General features: G+C 35.4%; 3 protein-coding genes across 4 annotated transcripts; all 3 read left to right on the top strand.

The window, feature by feature from the left end:
* Positions 1-302: 302 nt before the first annotated feature.
* LOC132193509 (UDP-glycosyltransferase UGT5-like) lies at positions 303-3604 on the top strand. The gene is made up of 5 exons (XM_059614226.1): positions 303-435; positions 486-947; positions 1424-2024; positions 2480-2699; positions 3080-3604. The coding sequence occupies exons 2-5, from the start codon at positions 486-488 to the stop codon at positions 3351-3353; spliced, it is 1557 nt and encodes a 518-aa protein (XP_059470209.1). The 5' UTR covers positions 303-435; the 3' UTR covers positions 3354-3604.
* Positions 3605-4259: 655 nt separating this feature from the next.
* On the top strand, positions 4260-8445 carry LOC132193508 (UDP-glycosyltransferase UGT5-like). Of its 2 annotated transcripts, none has more exons than XM_059614223.1 (5): positions 4260-4403; positions 4472-4933; positions 5764-6367; positions 6420-6639; positions 8130-8445. In XM_059614223.1, exons 2-5 carry the CDS (start codon positions 4472-4474, stop codon positions 8410-8412), a joined length of 1569 nt encoding a protein of 522 aa, XP_059470206.1. In that variant the 5' UTR covers positions 4260-4403; the 3' UTR covers positions 8413-8445. The 2 variants fall into 2 exon arrangements, with proteins under 2 accessions (XP_059470206.1, XP_059470207.1); XM_059614224.1 differs by having other exon boundaries at positions 4279-4398.
* Positions 8446-11428: 2983 nt separating this feature from the next.
* LOC132193666 (uncharacterized) lies at positions 11429-14184 on the top strand. The gene is made up of 4 exons (XM_059614488.1): positions 11429-12234; positions 12307-12406; positions 13058-13162; positions 13285-14184. The coding sequence occupies exons 1-4, from the start codon at positions 11429-11431 to the stop codon at positions 13489-13491; spliced, it is 1218 nt and encodes a 405-aa protein (XP_059470471.1). The 3' UTR covers positions 13492-14184.
* The last annotated feature ends 274 nt before the right edge of the window (positions 14185-14458 follow it).

Below are 14458 nucleotides of genomic sequence, written 5' to 3'. Positions count from 1 at the left end.
AAAAAAAAAAAAAAGCAACACCCCACAAACAAGCATTTCAGATATTTTCATCAATATATCTTAAAAAAAATTATTAAATTGGTAAATAATGCCCAATTTTATTACATCTTCTTGGTCTCAATTTATTCCATCTGAAAAATATTAGTTTAAATTTACATAGTTATTATTTTTTTTAAATATCTCTTACAATCGAGACTATCAAGAGCATTGTGATTTTTATCTTATTTTTAAAGCAATATGAGCATAGTCACCTCTACTTTACTATATCATATCTGGTAGCGATAACGAAGTCCGTTGGAGACATCTATAGGTTCTTTGAAACATAAATTAAATATTTCAAAATCGTGAGCTTCAGCTGCATGAACTTGAAACGCATCGATATCTCGCAAACGCGGTCTGCTTTTGTTACATTCCGATTTGGCTGATAACAAAAATGTGAGAGAACTTTCATGTAACAATTATCATGTTTCAAATTTTATTTTTAGATGAACATCAATTGCGCCTTTCTGTTGCTTTTTGTCGCATATTTTGCGAATTCCGCGTTCAGCGCACGGATCCTCGGCGTTTTCCCGTGGCCTGGGAAAAGCCACATGATCACTTTTTCCGCAATCACCCACGCCCTGGCTGAAAGAGGTCACGAACTGGTCGTGGTCAGCACCTATCCGTCCAAGAAGCCTCCTGCGAATTACACGGACATTGACACATGGCCAAGTTTAAAAGTGATGTACGACGAAATGATGGCCAGCACCGACATTTTCGAGTTTGAAGATGTCCCGAAAATTTTTCATCCTGCTTTATATTTGTCGATGGGAGTTCAAGCGGTTGAGCTCATGACGTTCCAAGATGAACAGGTTCAGAAACTTTTGAAGGACGAGAGAGGCTTTGATCTGATTATTGCAGAGGATTTTGTTTGTGACGGCATTTTTGCTTTTGCTCAACACTTCAAGGTAAAATTTTCCATAAAATTTTATTAATTAAGAGCGCATGAGGAGTTTATTTAAGACAGAATTAAAAGTGTAATGGAATTCTAGGTATTTTAAGTAGCCAAAATTTGATTAACTTTTAGTTCCTTTAAGGGAAATTATATAAAATATAAAAATTGAACAAAACATTTCAACTTACAATGAAAAGCAAGTAATTAAATAATAATGAGCAATAGAATTTATTTATGTATATTTCGGTATATTTAGAATTATTTGTTAATGCTTTAAAATAAAATTTGTGGTAAAAAAAAAAAAATGTAAATTACTAAATATTTTAGGCAAAACGTAAAAAAAAAGTTTTTTTACAGATCTGAAAGAAACTAATAAATAATTTTATTTAATTTTTTTTAACATTCAATAATTGTTTTGCTATTCACTTAATTTGTTAATTAACATTAATTTTTAAATTAATAAAATTATTTTTCCTTTCATCTTTATAGGCACCTCTTATTTTAATATCGTCATTTGGCGGATATCCCTGGCAAAATTACGCCGTCGGCAATCCTTACAACCCTGCTTACGCCACCAATAATCTTTTGGAGTTCTCGGATCGAAAAACCTTTTGGGAACGATTTGTCAACACGATTTACAACCACTACTGGGACTTTGCGGCCGATCTGTATTATTACCCGAGGCAAAATCAACTCGCGCGAGATTTCTTCGGGCCAGGTTTGCCGTCGGTGAAGGAGCTTCGCAAGACGGCCAGTCTCTCGATGACCAACAGCCACTTTTCCACCAACTACGTCCGCCCTTTGGTGCCCGCGTTCATCGAGGTCGGAGGAATGCACGTCAAGCCACCGACTAAACCGCTGCCGGCCGAAATGCAAAAGTGGATCGACGAGGCCGAGCACGGTGTCATTTACTTTTCGCTCGGCTCGAACGTCCAGTCCTCGATAATGCCGGACGAAAAGAGGAAAGCGTTTTTGGACGCTTTTTCAGAGTTGCCACAACGCGTTCTTTGGAAATGGGAAACGGAAAATTTGCCTGGGAAACCGGACAACGTGATGATCAGCCAATGGGCACCACAAATGGAAATTTTGGGTAAAAAATTAAAAAAAAAAAAAATTAAACAATTTATGAAAACAAAAATTATTGAGATTATTGATGTTCATTTTTATACAGCTCTTCTACACTGCTTTATTACCTCCCAAATCCCAAAGTTCAAAATCATTCTGAATGTGAGAATGAATATTTTCATATTATTTGAATTTCAAATTTTTAATTTGTCAAGCTTTGAGACTTTTTATGGAAGGAAGGAAGAAAGGTTTAATTTTATATTTCACTGTTACTATATAATGGCAGTAGAAAGTAATACATGAATCTAAATTTTATTTAAATTCTTTTAAAAGACGACTAAGAATTAAAATAAAAATATACTAGTTAAAATTGACTTACAAGCTAATATCCGATAACAATAAAATATTTTAGGAAAACTTCTTTGGTCTATGCAAATTTCTCTTTCTTGTGTTAATTTTATACTATCTTAAATTTTATAGCACACCCCAACGTTAAACTGTTTATTTCGCACGGTGGATTGCTGAGTGGGCAGGAGGCAATGTATAATGGAGTTCCGGTTGTGGGAATTCCTTTCTTTGGAGACCAAATAATGAACGTCCAAAGGGCGGAGAATGAAGGATACGGAATCATGCTACCATTCAAGAAAATCACCAAAGAGTCGGTTTTGTCGGCAGTTAAGAAAGGACTTCACGATGAAAAGTAATCAAAATTTCACACTTAAAACTTTTTCAAAATAATTTTTTTAACAAAAAAAAAACACTTTTAAAATATCATAGGATTGAAATATTAAACACTAATTATTTTGCTGCGTTCTATGCGCATTCAAAATTGAGGAAATATAAATATTTAGATAAGCATAAAAAGTAAGCTACAAGGATTAGCAAACACTATCAACTTGTATATGCTTTGTGTCTCTTTTTGTGCACAGCAGCGACTAATTTTCTCAATATTGATATAATTCGATTTAGAATGTAATTTAATTGATCAGTTACCCTAACTTCTTGGAATTTGCCATTTTTTCCAATTATTATCAAGAATCATCTCATTTTTTTTTTTATATAATTTTTAATTAATTTCAGAATTCGTGAGCAAGTGAAATTGAGACAAGGTGTCTATTTGGATCAGCCGCAGACTCCTCTTGAAAGAGCCGTTTTTTGGACGGAATACGTTTTAAGGCACAACGGGGCGCCCCACTTGCGCTCGGCAGCCCTTGACCTCACGTGGTACCAACTGGGACTGATTGACGTTTATGCGTTTATTTTGTTGCTATTAATTGGATTTGTGTCTATCAGCGTCTTGTTGTGTAATATTTGCCTGTGCAGAAAAATTGGAAGTAAAAATAAAGTCGAGTAACAACAGATTAATAATATTGTTCTTAAGAGCAAGCGAGTAGATTTCGACTCATGACCCCCCAAGATAATTATTGGAAATAAAGCCCGGGTGGTGATGACGCGTATTTGACAATTGGTTGACCTTCGCACGTTGGTCTTTCATTCTCGTTGTTACTTGGCAGTGATCGAGGTTAGTGACATTGTTTTAATGCCTCCCTTTGAATTTATGCATTCAATTCATTCACTTTAATTTTTATTGATTTGCAATTTGTTTCACTTTTTTGGCTGTTATATAAATATTTTTCATGACTGAATTTTGTCAGTTAAAAAAACCCCAAATTTAAAAAAAGGCAAAAAAAATTTGATCAAACTTAAGAATTATTTAATTCAGGTAACACAGTTAATAAAGTCTGGTGACACGATCGTTATTAGTAATTATTTTGCTATATGGCAACGCGATTTTAGTGTGTTTTTCAAATACAATTATAGTATAAAATATTATATTATTTATCAGATATATGTATGTTTATTGTTGAATGTATTTATATTTTATTGAATTCAAGAAAAAAACAATACAATTTGAATGAGCGCTACTAAATTAAAAAACGAATTATGAATTCACATTATATAATGTTTATGAAAGATCAACACGCTCTCAATTGTAGTCTGTTACTTTACTGGTTTTCTATTAAAGTTGTTAGTTTTGGTTAATTTTTTAGTTTAAACCTAAAGATTTGTTTTGTTGTTGTTGTTGTTGTTGTATTTTGATTTAATTGGCTATAGTTAATACCATTTAGCCAGGATTTGTTTTCATTTGTTGAAATTGGGCGAATGGGAAAAACAGGAAAATTATGTTCTATTGAATACAAACAGTATTTTGTAAGAAATTTATATCATTTTTAGAATCTTATCACAATTATAATTTTATCAATTGTTCAAATAGACCAGCTGACAAAGATAAGACGCAAAGTGGTACTTTCGCATGAGGCACTTTGTTTGTTATTCACTTGGCATGACTGCAGCTGTACTCGATGAAAGTGGACATTTAGTCAGCATTTAATCTTCAAGTACGGTTCGTGCCCCATTATGAGTCGTTAATTTTTTATTCTTTTATAAAATAAAATTATAATTTTATTCAAGATGGAATTTTTAAAAACGTCGCTGGTGGTTTTTCTCGCACTCGCGGTCCTATCGGCCGAAAGTGCTCGGATTCTGGGCGTTTTTCCGTGGCCGGGAAAGAGTCACATGATCACCTTCGCCGCCCTGACGCACGCCCTGGCCGAAAGGGGCCACGAACTGGTGGTCGTCAGCACCTACCCATCAAAGAAACCGCCCGCCAACTACACGGACATCGACATCGCCCCCAGTTTGGAGGAAATGTATCAAGCGATGATGAACAATCCAGACATGTACGATTTTGAGGACATCCCTCTCTTCCTGCTGCCCAATGAGTTTTTCTGGCCGGCCGGAACGCAAGCACTGGAATTAGCATTCGGAGACCAGAAAATGAAGGACCTACTTAAGGATGAGAAAGGGTTTGATTTGGTCATCTCGGAGGATTTCATGTGCGACGCAGTATTCGGCTTTGCCCATCACTTTAAGGTAAACAAGAACAAAATAAGATATTAATTAGCAAATTCACAAACGGGCATTTTCCTTGTTTAAAAACAATTGTTTTTGGTGGAAAATAAAGCAAAAGTACGACTTTAAAATACCAGTTCCTACATCCCTTTTTTTCAAGTTAGAGAAAAAATATACAAATAAGCTAAAAAAAAAAAACTCGCATATTCATTAAATTTATTATATATATTAATTATGTATTTTTCTTACTCAAAAAATAGGATTCTAAACCGTTATCAAGACAAGGTTTCATTATATTTTTACTAATTATCAGTGGCGGCAACAAGGGTGTCGAGGGCGGAAATTTACATGGGCACCGGGTCGCGGAAGGGACGATGAGCAAAAAAATTAAAAAGATAAAAAAATTTACTAATCAGCCATCAGCCGAAATAATTTTGTTTCAAAAATTAATTTTTTAAGTGGTCAATCAATACGTTTTAAAATTAATATTTTATAATTTTAAATTGAAATTGGAAATTTTCTTGATGGGTTATTTCAGCTGGTTATGATTTTGAAGAAAAAATCCTATTTAAGAATAATTGACTCGGAGAGCCCGTCGAGAGCTTTCAATTCAAACACCGCGCAATTCATTCATCTGAAAATTTTTCCTCAAATACATTCGCAGATTAAAATAAGGTTCTAGCAAGAAGGAGAGAAATTTATTTGAGCTCTTTGCTGAAATCACTGCTTTTTAAGTAAGTTGCAGTTTCTAATTAACAGTAATTTACATAGACCACTGTTAATAGATGCAGAAGGAAATAAATCTATATCCAATTAAAACAATAAATTTCCACTGAAATTTCCCGTCGCAGGCACCGTTGGTCCTAATCTCGTCCTTTGGCGGTTTCCACTGGCAAAACTACGCAGTGGGCAACCCGTACAACCCAGCCTACGCCGTGAACAACATTCTCGAGTACCCTGACAAGAAGACCTTTTACCAACGCATGATAAACACCCTGTTCGTGTGGTACTGGGACATCGGCAGCGAATTCCTCTACTACCCGCAGCAAGAAAAACTGAAAGAGAAATTTTTCGGCCCGGGCCTGCCGTCGCTGAAGGAGCTGAGGAGGAGCGCCAGCCTGGTGCTGGTCAACAACCACTTCTCGCTGCACTTCCCGCGACCTTTGGTGCCCAACTTCGTCGAGGTCGGGGGCATGCACGTCAAACCGGCGTCGAAAGGAAAGTTGCCGCCGAAAATGCAAAACTGGCTCGACGACGGCAAGGAGGGCGTCATTTACTTTTCGCTCGGATCCAATTTGAGGGCAAATATGCTCCCCGAGGCAAAAAGAACCGCGTTCTTGGAAGCTTTTGCCCAACTGCCGCAGCGGGTCATCTGGAAATGGGAGTCGGAAACGCTGCCCGGGAAGCCCGACAACGTCATGATCAGTCCGTGGGTCCCACAAATGGAAGTCCTAGGTTAATTTTGACAACAATTATAATATTGTTTTAACAGAAATTATTATTTCAGCACATCCAAATGTGAAATTATTCATCACGCATGGTGGTCTTTTGAGTGGGCAGGAGGCAATGTACAATGGAGTCCCAATAGTTGGAATCCCGGTTTTTGGAGACCAAAAGATGAACATTCAGAGAGCTGTGAATGAGGGCTACGCAGTTATGCTTTCCTTGAAAAATATCACCAAAGAGACCGTTCTCACGGCTATTCTTGAGGGTCTAAATAACCCTAGGTAATATTAACGGCGATTCAAAAGCCTAATTACGTTGAGACTATGAATGAAAAACTTAAATTATTGAAACTTTGATTTTTTATGGGAGATAAATTAAAAAGATTGTAGGTCAAAAGTACCCCAGACCAAAAGCACCCCGCTTCACTGGGAGCTTTTGAAACTGTGCATCCATTTGAGGTACCCTAAATAGTGTTTATTGATTTAATCGGATATAATATAACCTTCTATGTTATTATTAATTGGGTAAATCAACTTTTGTAAAATTATTGATTGCTTTATTTCTTATACATTAAAACAAAATAGGGATTGAGGTTTGTTCGTATAAATTTAAATAAGGTTTAACAATTTAATACATTTTAATTACTAAATCTCTCATCGCATCATTGATTCCTACTCCTGGGACATATTAATTGGAAACACGCCAGTGTTTAATTCAGGACCTAACAAATCTCATTAAAGACAAATTCACTTTAAAATTTCGATTTTAATATTTTTTTAGCAGTTTTTGTGAACACAGTATGTCATTATAGTACTTTGAAAAATAAATTAGATATGAGAGGCACTTATTATTCAACATTACTTAAAATCAAATATCAAGCTAAACTCTAAATCATTTAAATATTATTTTTCATTTGAATATTTTTTTAATAAAATTTTATTAATGTGAAAAAATTAACGAATAATTGCATTCAAAATTGCCTTCCGTTTTGATAATGGTAACTAAAATTACAGAAGTTAAAATAATATTATACTCTATATCTAAGTACCGTTAAATTTTAATTCAAGCAGCTATAAGATTTTCACCAATTAAACTCTTGTTTATAATACCGAATTATAAATAAATATAGTTGCACTCAATTACGCCTTTTTTTAAAATTTATCTCAAATCGGCTTTTTCTTCTTTATTCCAAATTAGCTTATTTTTTTTCATCTTAAATTAGCGATATCTGATTTATAACAACTTCACTTTTTCAAATTTAAAGTACATCGACTTTTTCTATTTTATTACAAATTAACTTTTTCTGATTTACCAATAATTTACTTTTTCAAAAATAACTCCATTCAGCGTTTTTTTTTTCTAATTTATCCTAAATTGGCTTATTCTTTTCCACCTTTATTTAGCTTTATCTGATTTATTACAAATTCAGTTTTTCTAATTTAAGTTACATCGACTTTTTCTAATTAATTTTTTTCTGATTTAAGATTAATTGGCTTTTTCAAAATAACTCAATTTGGATTTTTTTTTTAATTTATCCTAACTCGGCTTTTTCTTTTTTACCTCAATTTAGCTTTCAGTTTAACTTTAATTTTTTCCAAAAAAAATCTTCATTCCATCAAAATAGGTGAATCAGACTGTCTTGTAATGTTTTTGTTGTCAATTTGTGCAAATTAATTAGGATTTTTTTACATTTGTTGTCGACCCAGTTAACTTGGCTTTGGCCACGTCAAGCTTTTAAAACGCACTCGTTGATAAATTTTTTTATGAATAGGATTCGAACAGAAGTGCAACGGCGAAAAGCAGTTTTTCTGGATCAACCCGAGACTCCGCTGGAGAGGGCTGTGTTTTGGACCGAATACATAATTAGGCACAACGGCGCACCTCACCTTCGTTCGGCAGTTATGGATTTGACGTGGTACCAAGAGAAGCTGCTCGATGTTTACGCAGTTTTGCTTTTAAGTGTTACAGTATTATTGCTGACCTTCGGCTTTTTTGTGAAATTCATTGTGCAAAAATGTAAAGGCGGAAACAAAGTTAAAAGTAAAAATGAATAAAATATACTAAATACATTAACCAGATAATTCAAATCAATTTTTTACTTTTCCTGTTTTGGCCCTAATAAAAAGCGTACTTTCCATTACTTAATTAAAAAATATTGACTTTTTGTATTGATCAAATTATGAAAAGAGATTATCATGCAAAATTAAGTTGGTTATTTGATCAAATATTCTCAGAGCTTGCGTCATCATTTGTCTACGTTCGAAAATTACCACTTCAGCTGACAATGTGGAGACGAGCAGACCTGTCAAAACTCGTAATGTTCGCGAATTCAATTTTTGGATTTAGATGTGAATTACCTAAAAGCAACTACGGAAAGGCAGCTGCGAAATTCTATGAATGTTTCATTCTCGGTCTAGTTCTTTTCAAATTCGTTCACAAAATGTACAATCTGATAAGTACTTCACAAAACATAAATAATATTCTGGCTTTCGGCCAATACTTCTTTAGCGTGGCTTTTCTGTTTGAAGTTACATTTACATCGATTGCAATTGGATGGAACCGCAAAAAAATAAGCAAGTTGTTTTTCAAATCTCGCACTTTAATTCCAAATTTGGAACAAAACTACAATTTGCACCGTTCAGCAGGATTTTCATTTTGCGTGTACTTTACGATTCCCGTGATCATTTTACTAGTTTCGTTTGGAGTGCAATCAGTGCTGCTCTTGCAAAGGCTTGAAGTATTAAAAGATCAATTTTTTGACGAATCCACAGGAAATATTGTATTTAAAATAGGCAATGAAACTGTTGTGGAAAATTTTCATAATAAACAAATGGAAGTAATTTTCTCGTCAGTATTATACACTTTAATCGCTGTAAAAAAAATTTCACACAATGCTCTTCTTCTCACTTTGATTTGCTACGCAGAAGCCAACATCCACCTCTTAAGAAATTCGCTTACCAATAATTTGAAGAAAAATATGAATTTCAAAATTGCAAAGTTCCAAATTTTCTGCCTGAATGAATGGATCCGATGCCAGCAGAACGTTTCACTGTAAGTAAAAGTCGATAAAAGTTAATTGAATAATTTATTAAAAATGGAATTTTTTTCCAGCTTTATCCAAAAATTTAATTCTCAGTGCACCCTTTACTTGCTCATTACAATGAGTTGCAACTCACTACTGCTCTGCTTATTAGCTTTCCTCATCGCAAAGGTATGGGGTGTGGCATATTTTATTTTTATTCAATGTTAAAAAGGCCAAAATTTTTAGGCAAAGAGCCTTTTCTTAATTACTGTGTACTCAACTTTCGTCGTTTTTGGACTGCTTGAAATTGTGATATTTTGCTACGCTGGGCACAAGGTTAGCAGTGCTGTAAGGGTTCCTTATACTTGTGAATTTTAAATTGCTTCATGAATATTTGCCCATTAGGCACATTCTCTGGTCGTCTCTTTGTACAGAGTGCCTGTGTTGCATGAACCCATAACTACCGCCCAAGCTCTGCACTCGGCCGCGGCCGACTGCCAGTTGTCCATGGAAATTCGCTGCGGTCCATTTTTTTCACTTTCTATTCAATTTCTCATCTCGCTTTTTACTGCGGTTATTACATACTTTGTGGTGCTTCTGCAGGTTTAAGTGTAAAACAATTTATGAAATTAAGATTACATTTAAAAATTTATTATATTAAAGTATTAAACTATTTTCCATAAATTCCACCTTCAGTGTTAACTTTTAATTTATTTCCTTAAAAAATATATTTCGGAATGGTTCTATTCAAATAAAAAAAAAATATGTAATCTCCTCATTACAGTTCATTATTTCAATTGGCAAAAATATTTTGCTTTGTTTGAACAGTGGTATTGGTATTGATTTTCTTTTCATAATACAAGTGAAGTACCCCATTGCCAAAATAGTATTATTCTCTGGCTGATAAAGCTTTGCATTAGATGTGGATTGTTATCGATTTCCATCAATACTTGCTGTATTTTGGAAGTATGAGCACCAGAAACAAAAGATATTTAATGAAAATTTTGGAACTTCTTTCATATCTATCGGTAGATAGAGGCTTTGTCAAATAGAAAATTTCAGCAAAGAATAAAATATCGCTATTTTTTTCAAACACCTACATAATATGTAATTAAGCACTGGTGGAAAAAGCTACTTTTCTTAAAGAAGACTCTACTCTTGTTTGAAAACGTAAGAGGCAAAGAAGTTTTGAAGCAAAATAGTCAATATTTTTTTGAAAGCCTGTATTTTTTTAATGAATTATAATTTTTATTCTTATTTTTTTATGAAGACGCTGATTTTCAAACAAGATGAAGCCTTTTAGTTTAAAAATCACCTTCATGCTTGAAAAGAATAATAATTTTGTCTTGTCAATTAGCAGTTACTTGATAAAAAAAAATAACTATAAACGTTTTGCTAAATTTTAAAAATCTCATACTAATTGTAAAACTGAAATCCAACTGATTTTTCTAATTTTTCACTTTTTGTTTCAAATTTTTATTAATCAGAATGAAATAATTTCCATTTTCCAAAAATGAATTTTGAAGCAAATAAAAAAAATCAAATACATAGACTTATTCAACAGTCTAGCTTTGATTTTTACTAATCGAATAAGTATTTCATTCGAATTGATGAAAATTAATATCCATCAAATCTCTTCCTTCTCAACCTTATCATAACATTTATTATAATTATTATTCCACAATTCATTGGAATGTGTATTAATTGCCTTCTGCCTTCCGTCTGAAGAAGTTTCTCAACACAAAATTTTCAATGACAAACTAAACCATCTGCTCTTGTTTGATAAGGCAGAGTCGGAATTCCGCAACTCGACTGCCGCTCTTAATGACATCAAAGCAAATTAAACTCAAAATTACGAAAGCCTCTAGCGAAAACCGTCAAATTGATTCCACGAGAGCGACGCCATGAAGTCTCTCTTTTCGAGATTTCACATGCGTACTGCACCGGTCCAATCAAACACAGCTGAGCAAATTTTCCTCCCTCGTCTCGTCACTCACCCCGCGAAAAATGGAACGACGCACTCGTCTTCGCGCCCCGGCCGCGCCAGCATGTTCCTCTGCCCCGACAAACCCTTCCATCTCAACCGAACCGTTCTGATCTGCAACCTGATCTCAGGGTACTGCCTGCTGCCTCGGTGCCGCTCGTCCTCCAGGTGGCGCCGCACCTTTTCCGTCCTGCAAGAGTGCTACGAATTGACCCTGAACGTGGCCATCTTCGTGTTGACCTCCGGGGTCGCCTGGGTCGTCCTGACCGGCAGCAGGGACAACCAGGCCACCTTCGCCACCTTGGTGAATTCCATCAGGGGCGTCCTGTTCGCCACCTACATCTGCTTTTCGTCGCTGTTCCTGAAATTCGGCAAAAAACAACTGTTGAAGATCTTCCGAGAAACGACCAGGGTGGCCAACCTGGACCGCTTCAAGCACCTCCAGTCGCAATGCCTGGCCAGGTCGTCGCAGCGAACCTTCTGCGTCTACTTTCTCCTACCCTTACTGGCCGCCTACGTGTCCGTAATTATGAACGTGTTTCTGACTGTGATGGTGGTTTGTGGTTACTACGAGGACAATGTGTTCAATTCTGTCAACGAGGGTGACCCTAAAATCTACACTTCAATTGAGCCGCTCAGGTACATCCGTATTTTGGTCTTTTTGGTTTTTTGCTACACCAAACAAGCGTCACACGACGCGATTTTTCTGCATCTCTACTGTTTCGTGGCCGAAGAGTTGAAGGTACTGAAGCGGTCCCTGCGTCAGGTCGTGAGGGAAAATCAGCAGATTCTGCAGATATCGACCGACCCTGCGGTTCCCATGGCGATCAACATCGAGAACTGGGTCGATTTTCAGCAAATTCTGGCCAGGTGAGAGCAAATACATAAAAATGAACTAATCAAAATTCAGAATTGCATTAAGTTGTTTCCGGTTCGGTGCAGGTTGATGCGCAAGATCAATTCCTTTGCCTACCCGTATGTGATCGTCATGGCTGGTTACAACGCGGGCATTCTCTGCATCACAGCATATTTGTTCTCAAAGGTAAATTTACCTTGGTTTAATTAAAACGGAGTAAATTTTAAAATTTTAATTTAAACAGTGGTGTAAGTTTTGAATTAAAACTACAACAAAAATTTTAATTGATATTTCTTCTATTTCTGAAATTGCAAGTTGAGCGTATTTATAGGGTTTATTTTTTCCACAAATTTTAATTTGAAATGTCTAGAGATGCAAGATTAGCTAGATTTTGATTTTAACATTTTTTGTCTTTGAATATTTTAATTTTTTTCTATAAATCGCAAAATTTAATGATTAACGATATAATTTACCTAGCAATAAGAACCACAACTAAAATTACAATTTTTAAAGATAAAAATATGGATTATTATTATTTTTGGATCATAAATCAGTTTTCTTATATTACTGGTTAATGAAAGAAGAGAATAATTAGATTTTCTTTAATTCTACTGACTAAATTTGAGTGGCTTTGTAGTTTTAATTAAATTTTGTTATTATAACGTATAACAAATAATGATGATATTTATTAAGAGGAAGAGAAGTGAAAGCAAAAAATTAATTATTCTGTCTGAAAGTTGAAACTCTTTGTCGTAAGAGCTTTAGAGATTGCCAACTTGATATTTTCCTTTCACTGTTTTTTGTGTCGTACTTCACAGAACTTATATTTTGTCCCAGCTTACAGACTCGCCCGCCTTCAAGCTCGCAGTTTTCGGCTACATGATGAACTCAATAATACGCATTTCGCTCTTCTGCGAGGCGGGACACAGACTGCGCAAAGAGGTAAACAGCAAATAATAATAATACTCCTTCACATTTCTCCGCCGTTTCCCAAGAGAAAACAAACACAATTTTCCCATACAGTGCCCTCTTGAATTATTCACGCGTCTCTGCAATTCGAGCAGGGTCTGGCGATCTGCGACGTGATTTACAAGGCGCCGATTTTGCGCTCCACGCCCAGCCTCGGACTCGCCCTGCACTCGGTCGCCCTGGACTGCCAGAGGTCGTTCGTCGCCCGCGGCGGCCCCTTTTTCACCCTCTCGGTCGAGTTTTTCACTTCGGTGGCAGGCGCTGTGCTCACCTACTTTGTTGTCTTGATTCAATTTAAGTGAACGAATGAGTGGCTTTTAATAAAGAGAGCTACAATTAGCCCGAATTTCCGTCCTCGATTTTCAGATCCAGCGCCTGTCGCTAGGCAACCTGCTGGTCGCGCCAGAGACCAACAGGTTGCATAATTTCCTGAGATTATTTGTGAGCTCTTATGGGTATTGTGTACCTGGCTGGAGCTCGCTAGAGAGTATGAAAATACCTGGAAGAGAGTGCTTCTCTTTGATATGTATGCAAATTGGAAAATGGACCTTTCGGTATCTGCTATTGACGGGGGCTGTGGTTTCTATCCAAAATATATTAATATATTGTTGGTTTAAATAAGTGCTGTCAAAACCACTCAAAATTTTATAAATAAAAATGGATCCAAACATAAAAAGAATAGATGTAACTTTCAAAAAAATTTTGTTTTAATAATTGAGATTGCAGACTGGTAAAAAATCTACAGATTTTCTATCTCAATTTTAAAAAACTGGCAGACAAGCTGGTTTTTTAAATTTCGCTCTTTTGTTGATATGAGTTCAGACTATAAAAGGCGTATGTTTGCTTGCTTGCACCAAAAAATAATAAGCTAATATAAAAAAAACGGTACTTACCTCAGAGACTTGCTGACAAATGCCCATAACACTCGCTGAAGTTGAACGATGAATTGCAATTCTTGCTGATGCTTAACTCTTTTTTTAGTTCAAAGTCGCTTCCTGCTTGTCGTGGTATTTTCACTAGCGTCTGTGAAAAAAAAAAATAAAGCTAATTTAATTAATTTACAATCGTTTCTGTTTCAATTTCTACACAATTAATTATATTTCAAGAATTGTCGCAAACATGAAAAAATATATTCCTAATGTTCACCCCTCTCTGGAGCGCAATTGGTGTCAGCATGACCCATGTACGTGTTATTATTTTCATTGTGAGGTTCAAACGACGTGAATTAATACATAAATTGCCATGCTCGTTATACGCTCAATGAGATGC

This window comes from Neocloeon triangulifer, unplaced genomic scaffold (genome assembly GCF_031216515.1).
Source record: "Neocloeon triangulifer isolate White Clay Creek 2 clone unplaced genomic scaffold, ASM3121651v1 ptg000004l, whole genome shotgun sequence".
Lineage (NCBI taxonomy): Eukaryota > Metazoa > Arthropoda > Insecta > Ephemeroptera > Baetidae > Neocloeon > Neocloeon triangulifer.
The sequence above is the reverse complement of the archived record's forward strand: the minus strand, read 5'-3'. Positions and strand labels throughout refer to the sequence as shown.

Excerpts from the sequence above, each read along its gene's own strand:
- LOC132193666 (XM_059614488.1), top strand. The coding sequence starts at position 11,429 with ATGTTCCTCTGCCCCGACAAACCCTTCCATCTCAACCGAACCGTTCTG. Across the intron at positions 12,235-12,306 it reads TTTCAGCAAATTCTGGCCAG|GTTGATGCGCAAGATCAATT; the intron begins GTGAGAGCAAAT and ends GGTTCGGTGCAG. Across the intron at positions 13,163-13,284 it reads GACACAGACTGCGCAAAGAG|GGTCTGGCGATCTGCGACGT; the intron begins GTAAACAGCAAA and ends CAATTCGAGCAG.
- LOC132193508 (XM_059614223.1), top strand. The coding sequence starts at position 4,472 with ATGGAATTTTTAAAAACGTCGCTGGTGGTTTTTCTCGCACTCGCGGTC. Across the intron at positions 6,368-6,419 it reads CCCACAAATGGAAGTCCTAG|CACATCCAAATGTGAAATTA; the intron begins GTTAATTTTGAC and ends TTATTATTTCAG. Across the intron at positions 6,640-8,129 it reads GAGGGTCTAAATAACCCTAG|GATTCGAACAGAAGTGCAAC; the intron begins GTAATATTAACG and ends TTTTATGAATAG.
- LOC132193509 (XM_059614226.1), top strand. The coding sequence starts at position 486 with ATGAACATCAATTGCGCCTTTCTGTTGCTTTTTGTCGCATATTTTGCG. Across the intron at positions 948-1,423 it reads CTTTTGCTCAACACTTCAAG|GCACCTCTTATTTTAATATC; the intron begins GTAAAATTTTCC and ends TCATCTTTATAG. Across the intron at positions 2,700-3,079 it reads AAAGGACTTCACGATGAAAA|AATTCGTGAGCAAGTGAAAT; the intron begins GTAATCAAAATT and ends AATTAATTTCAG.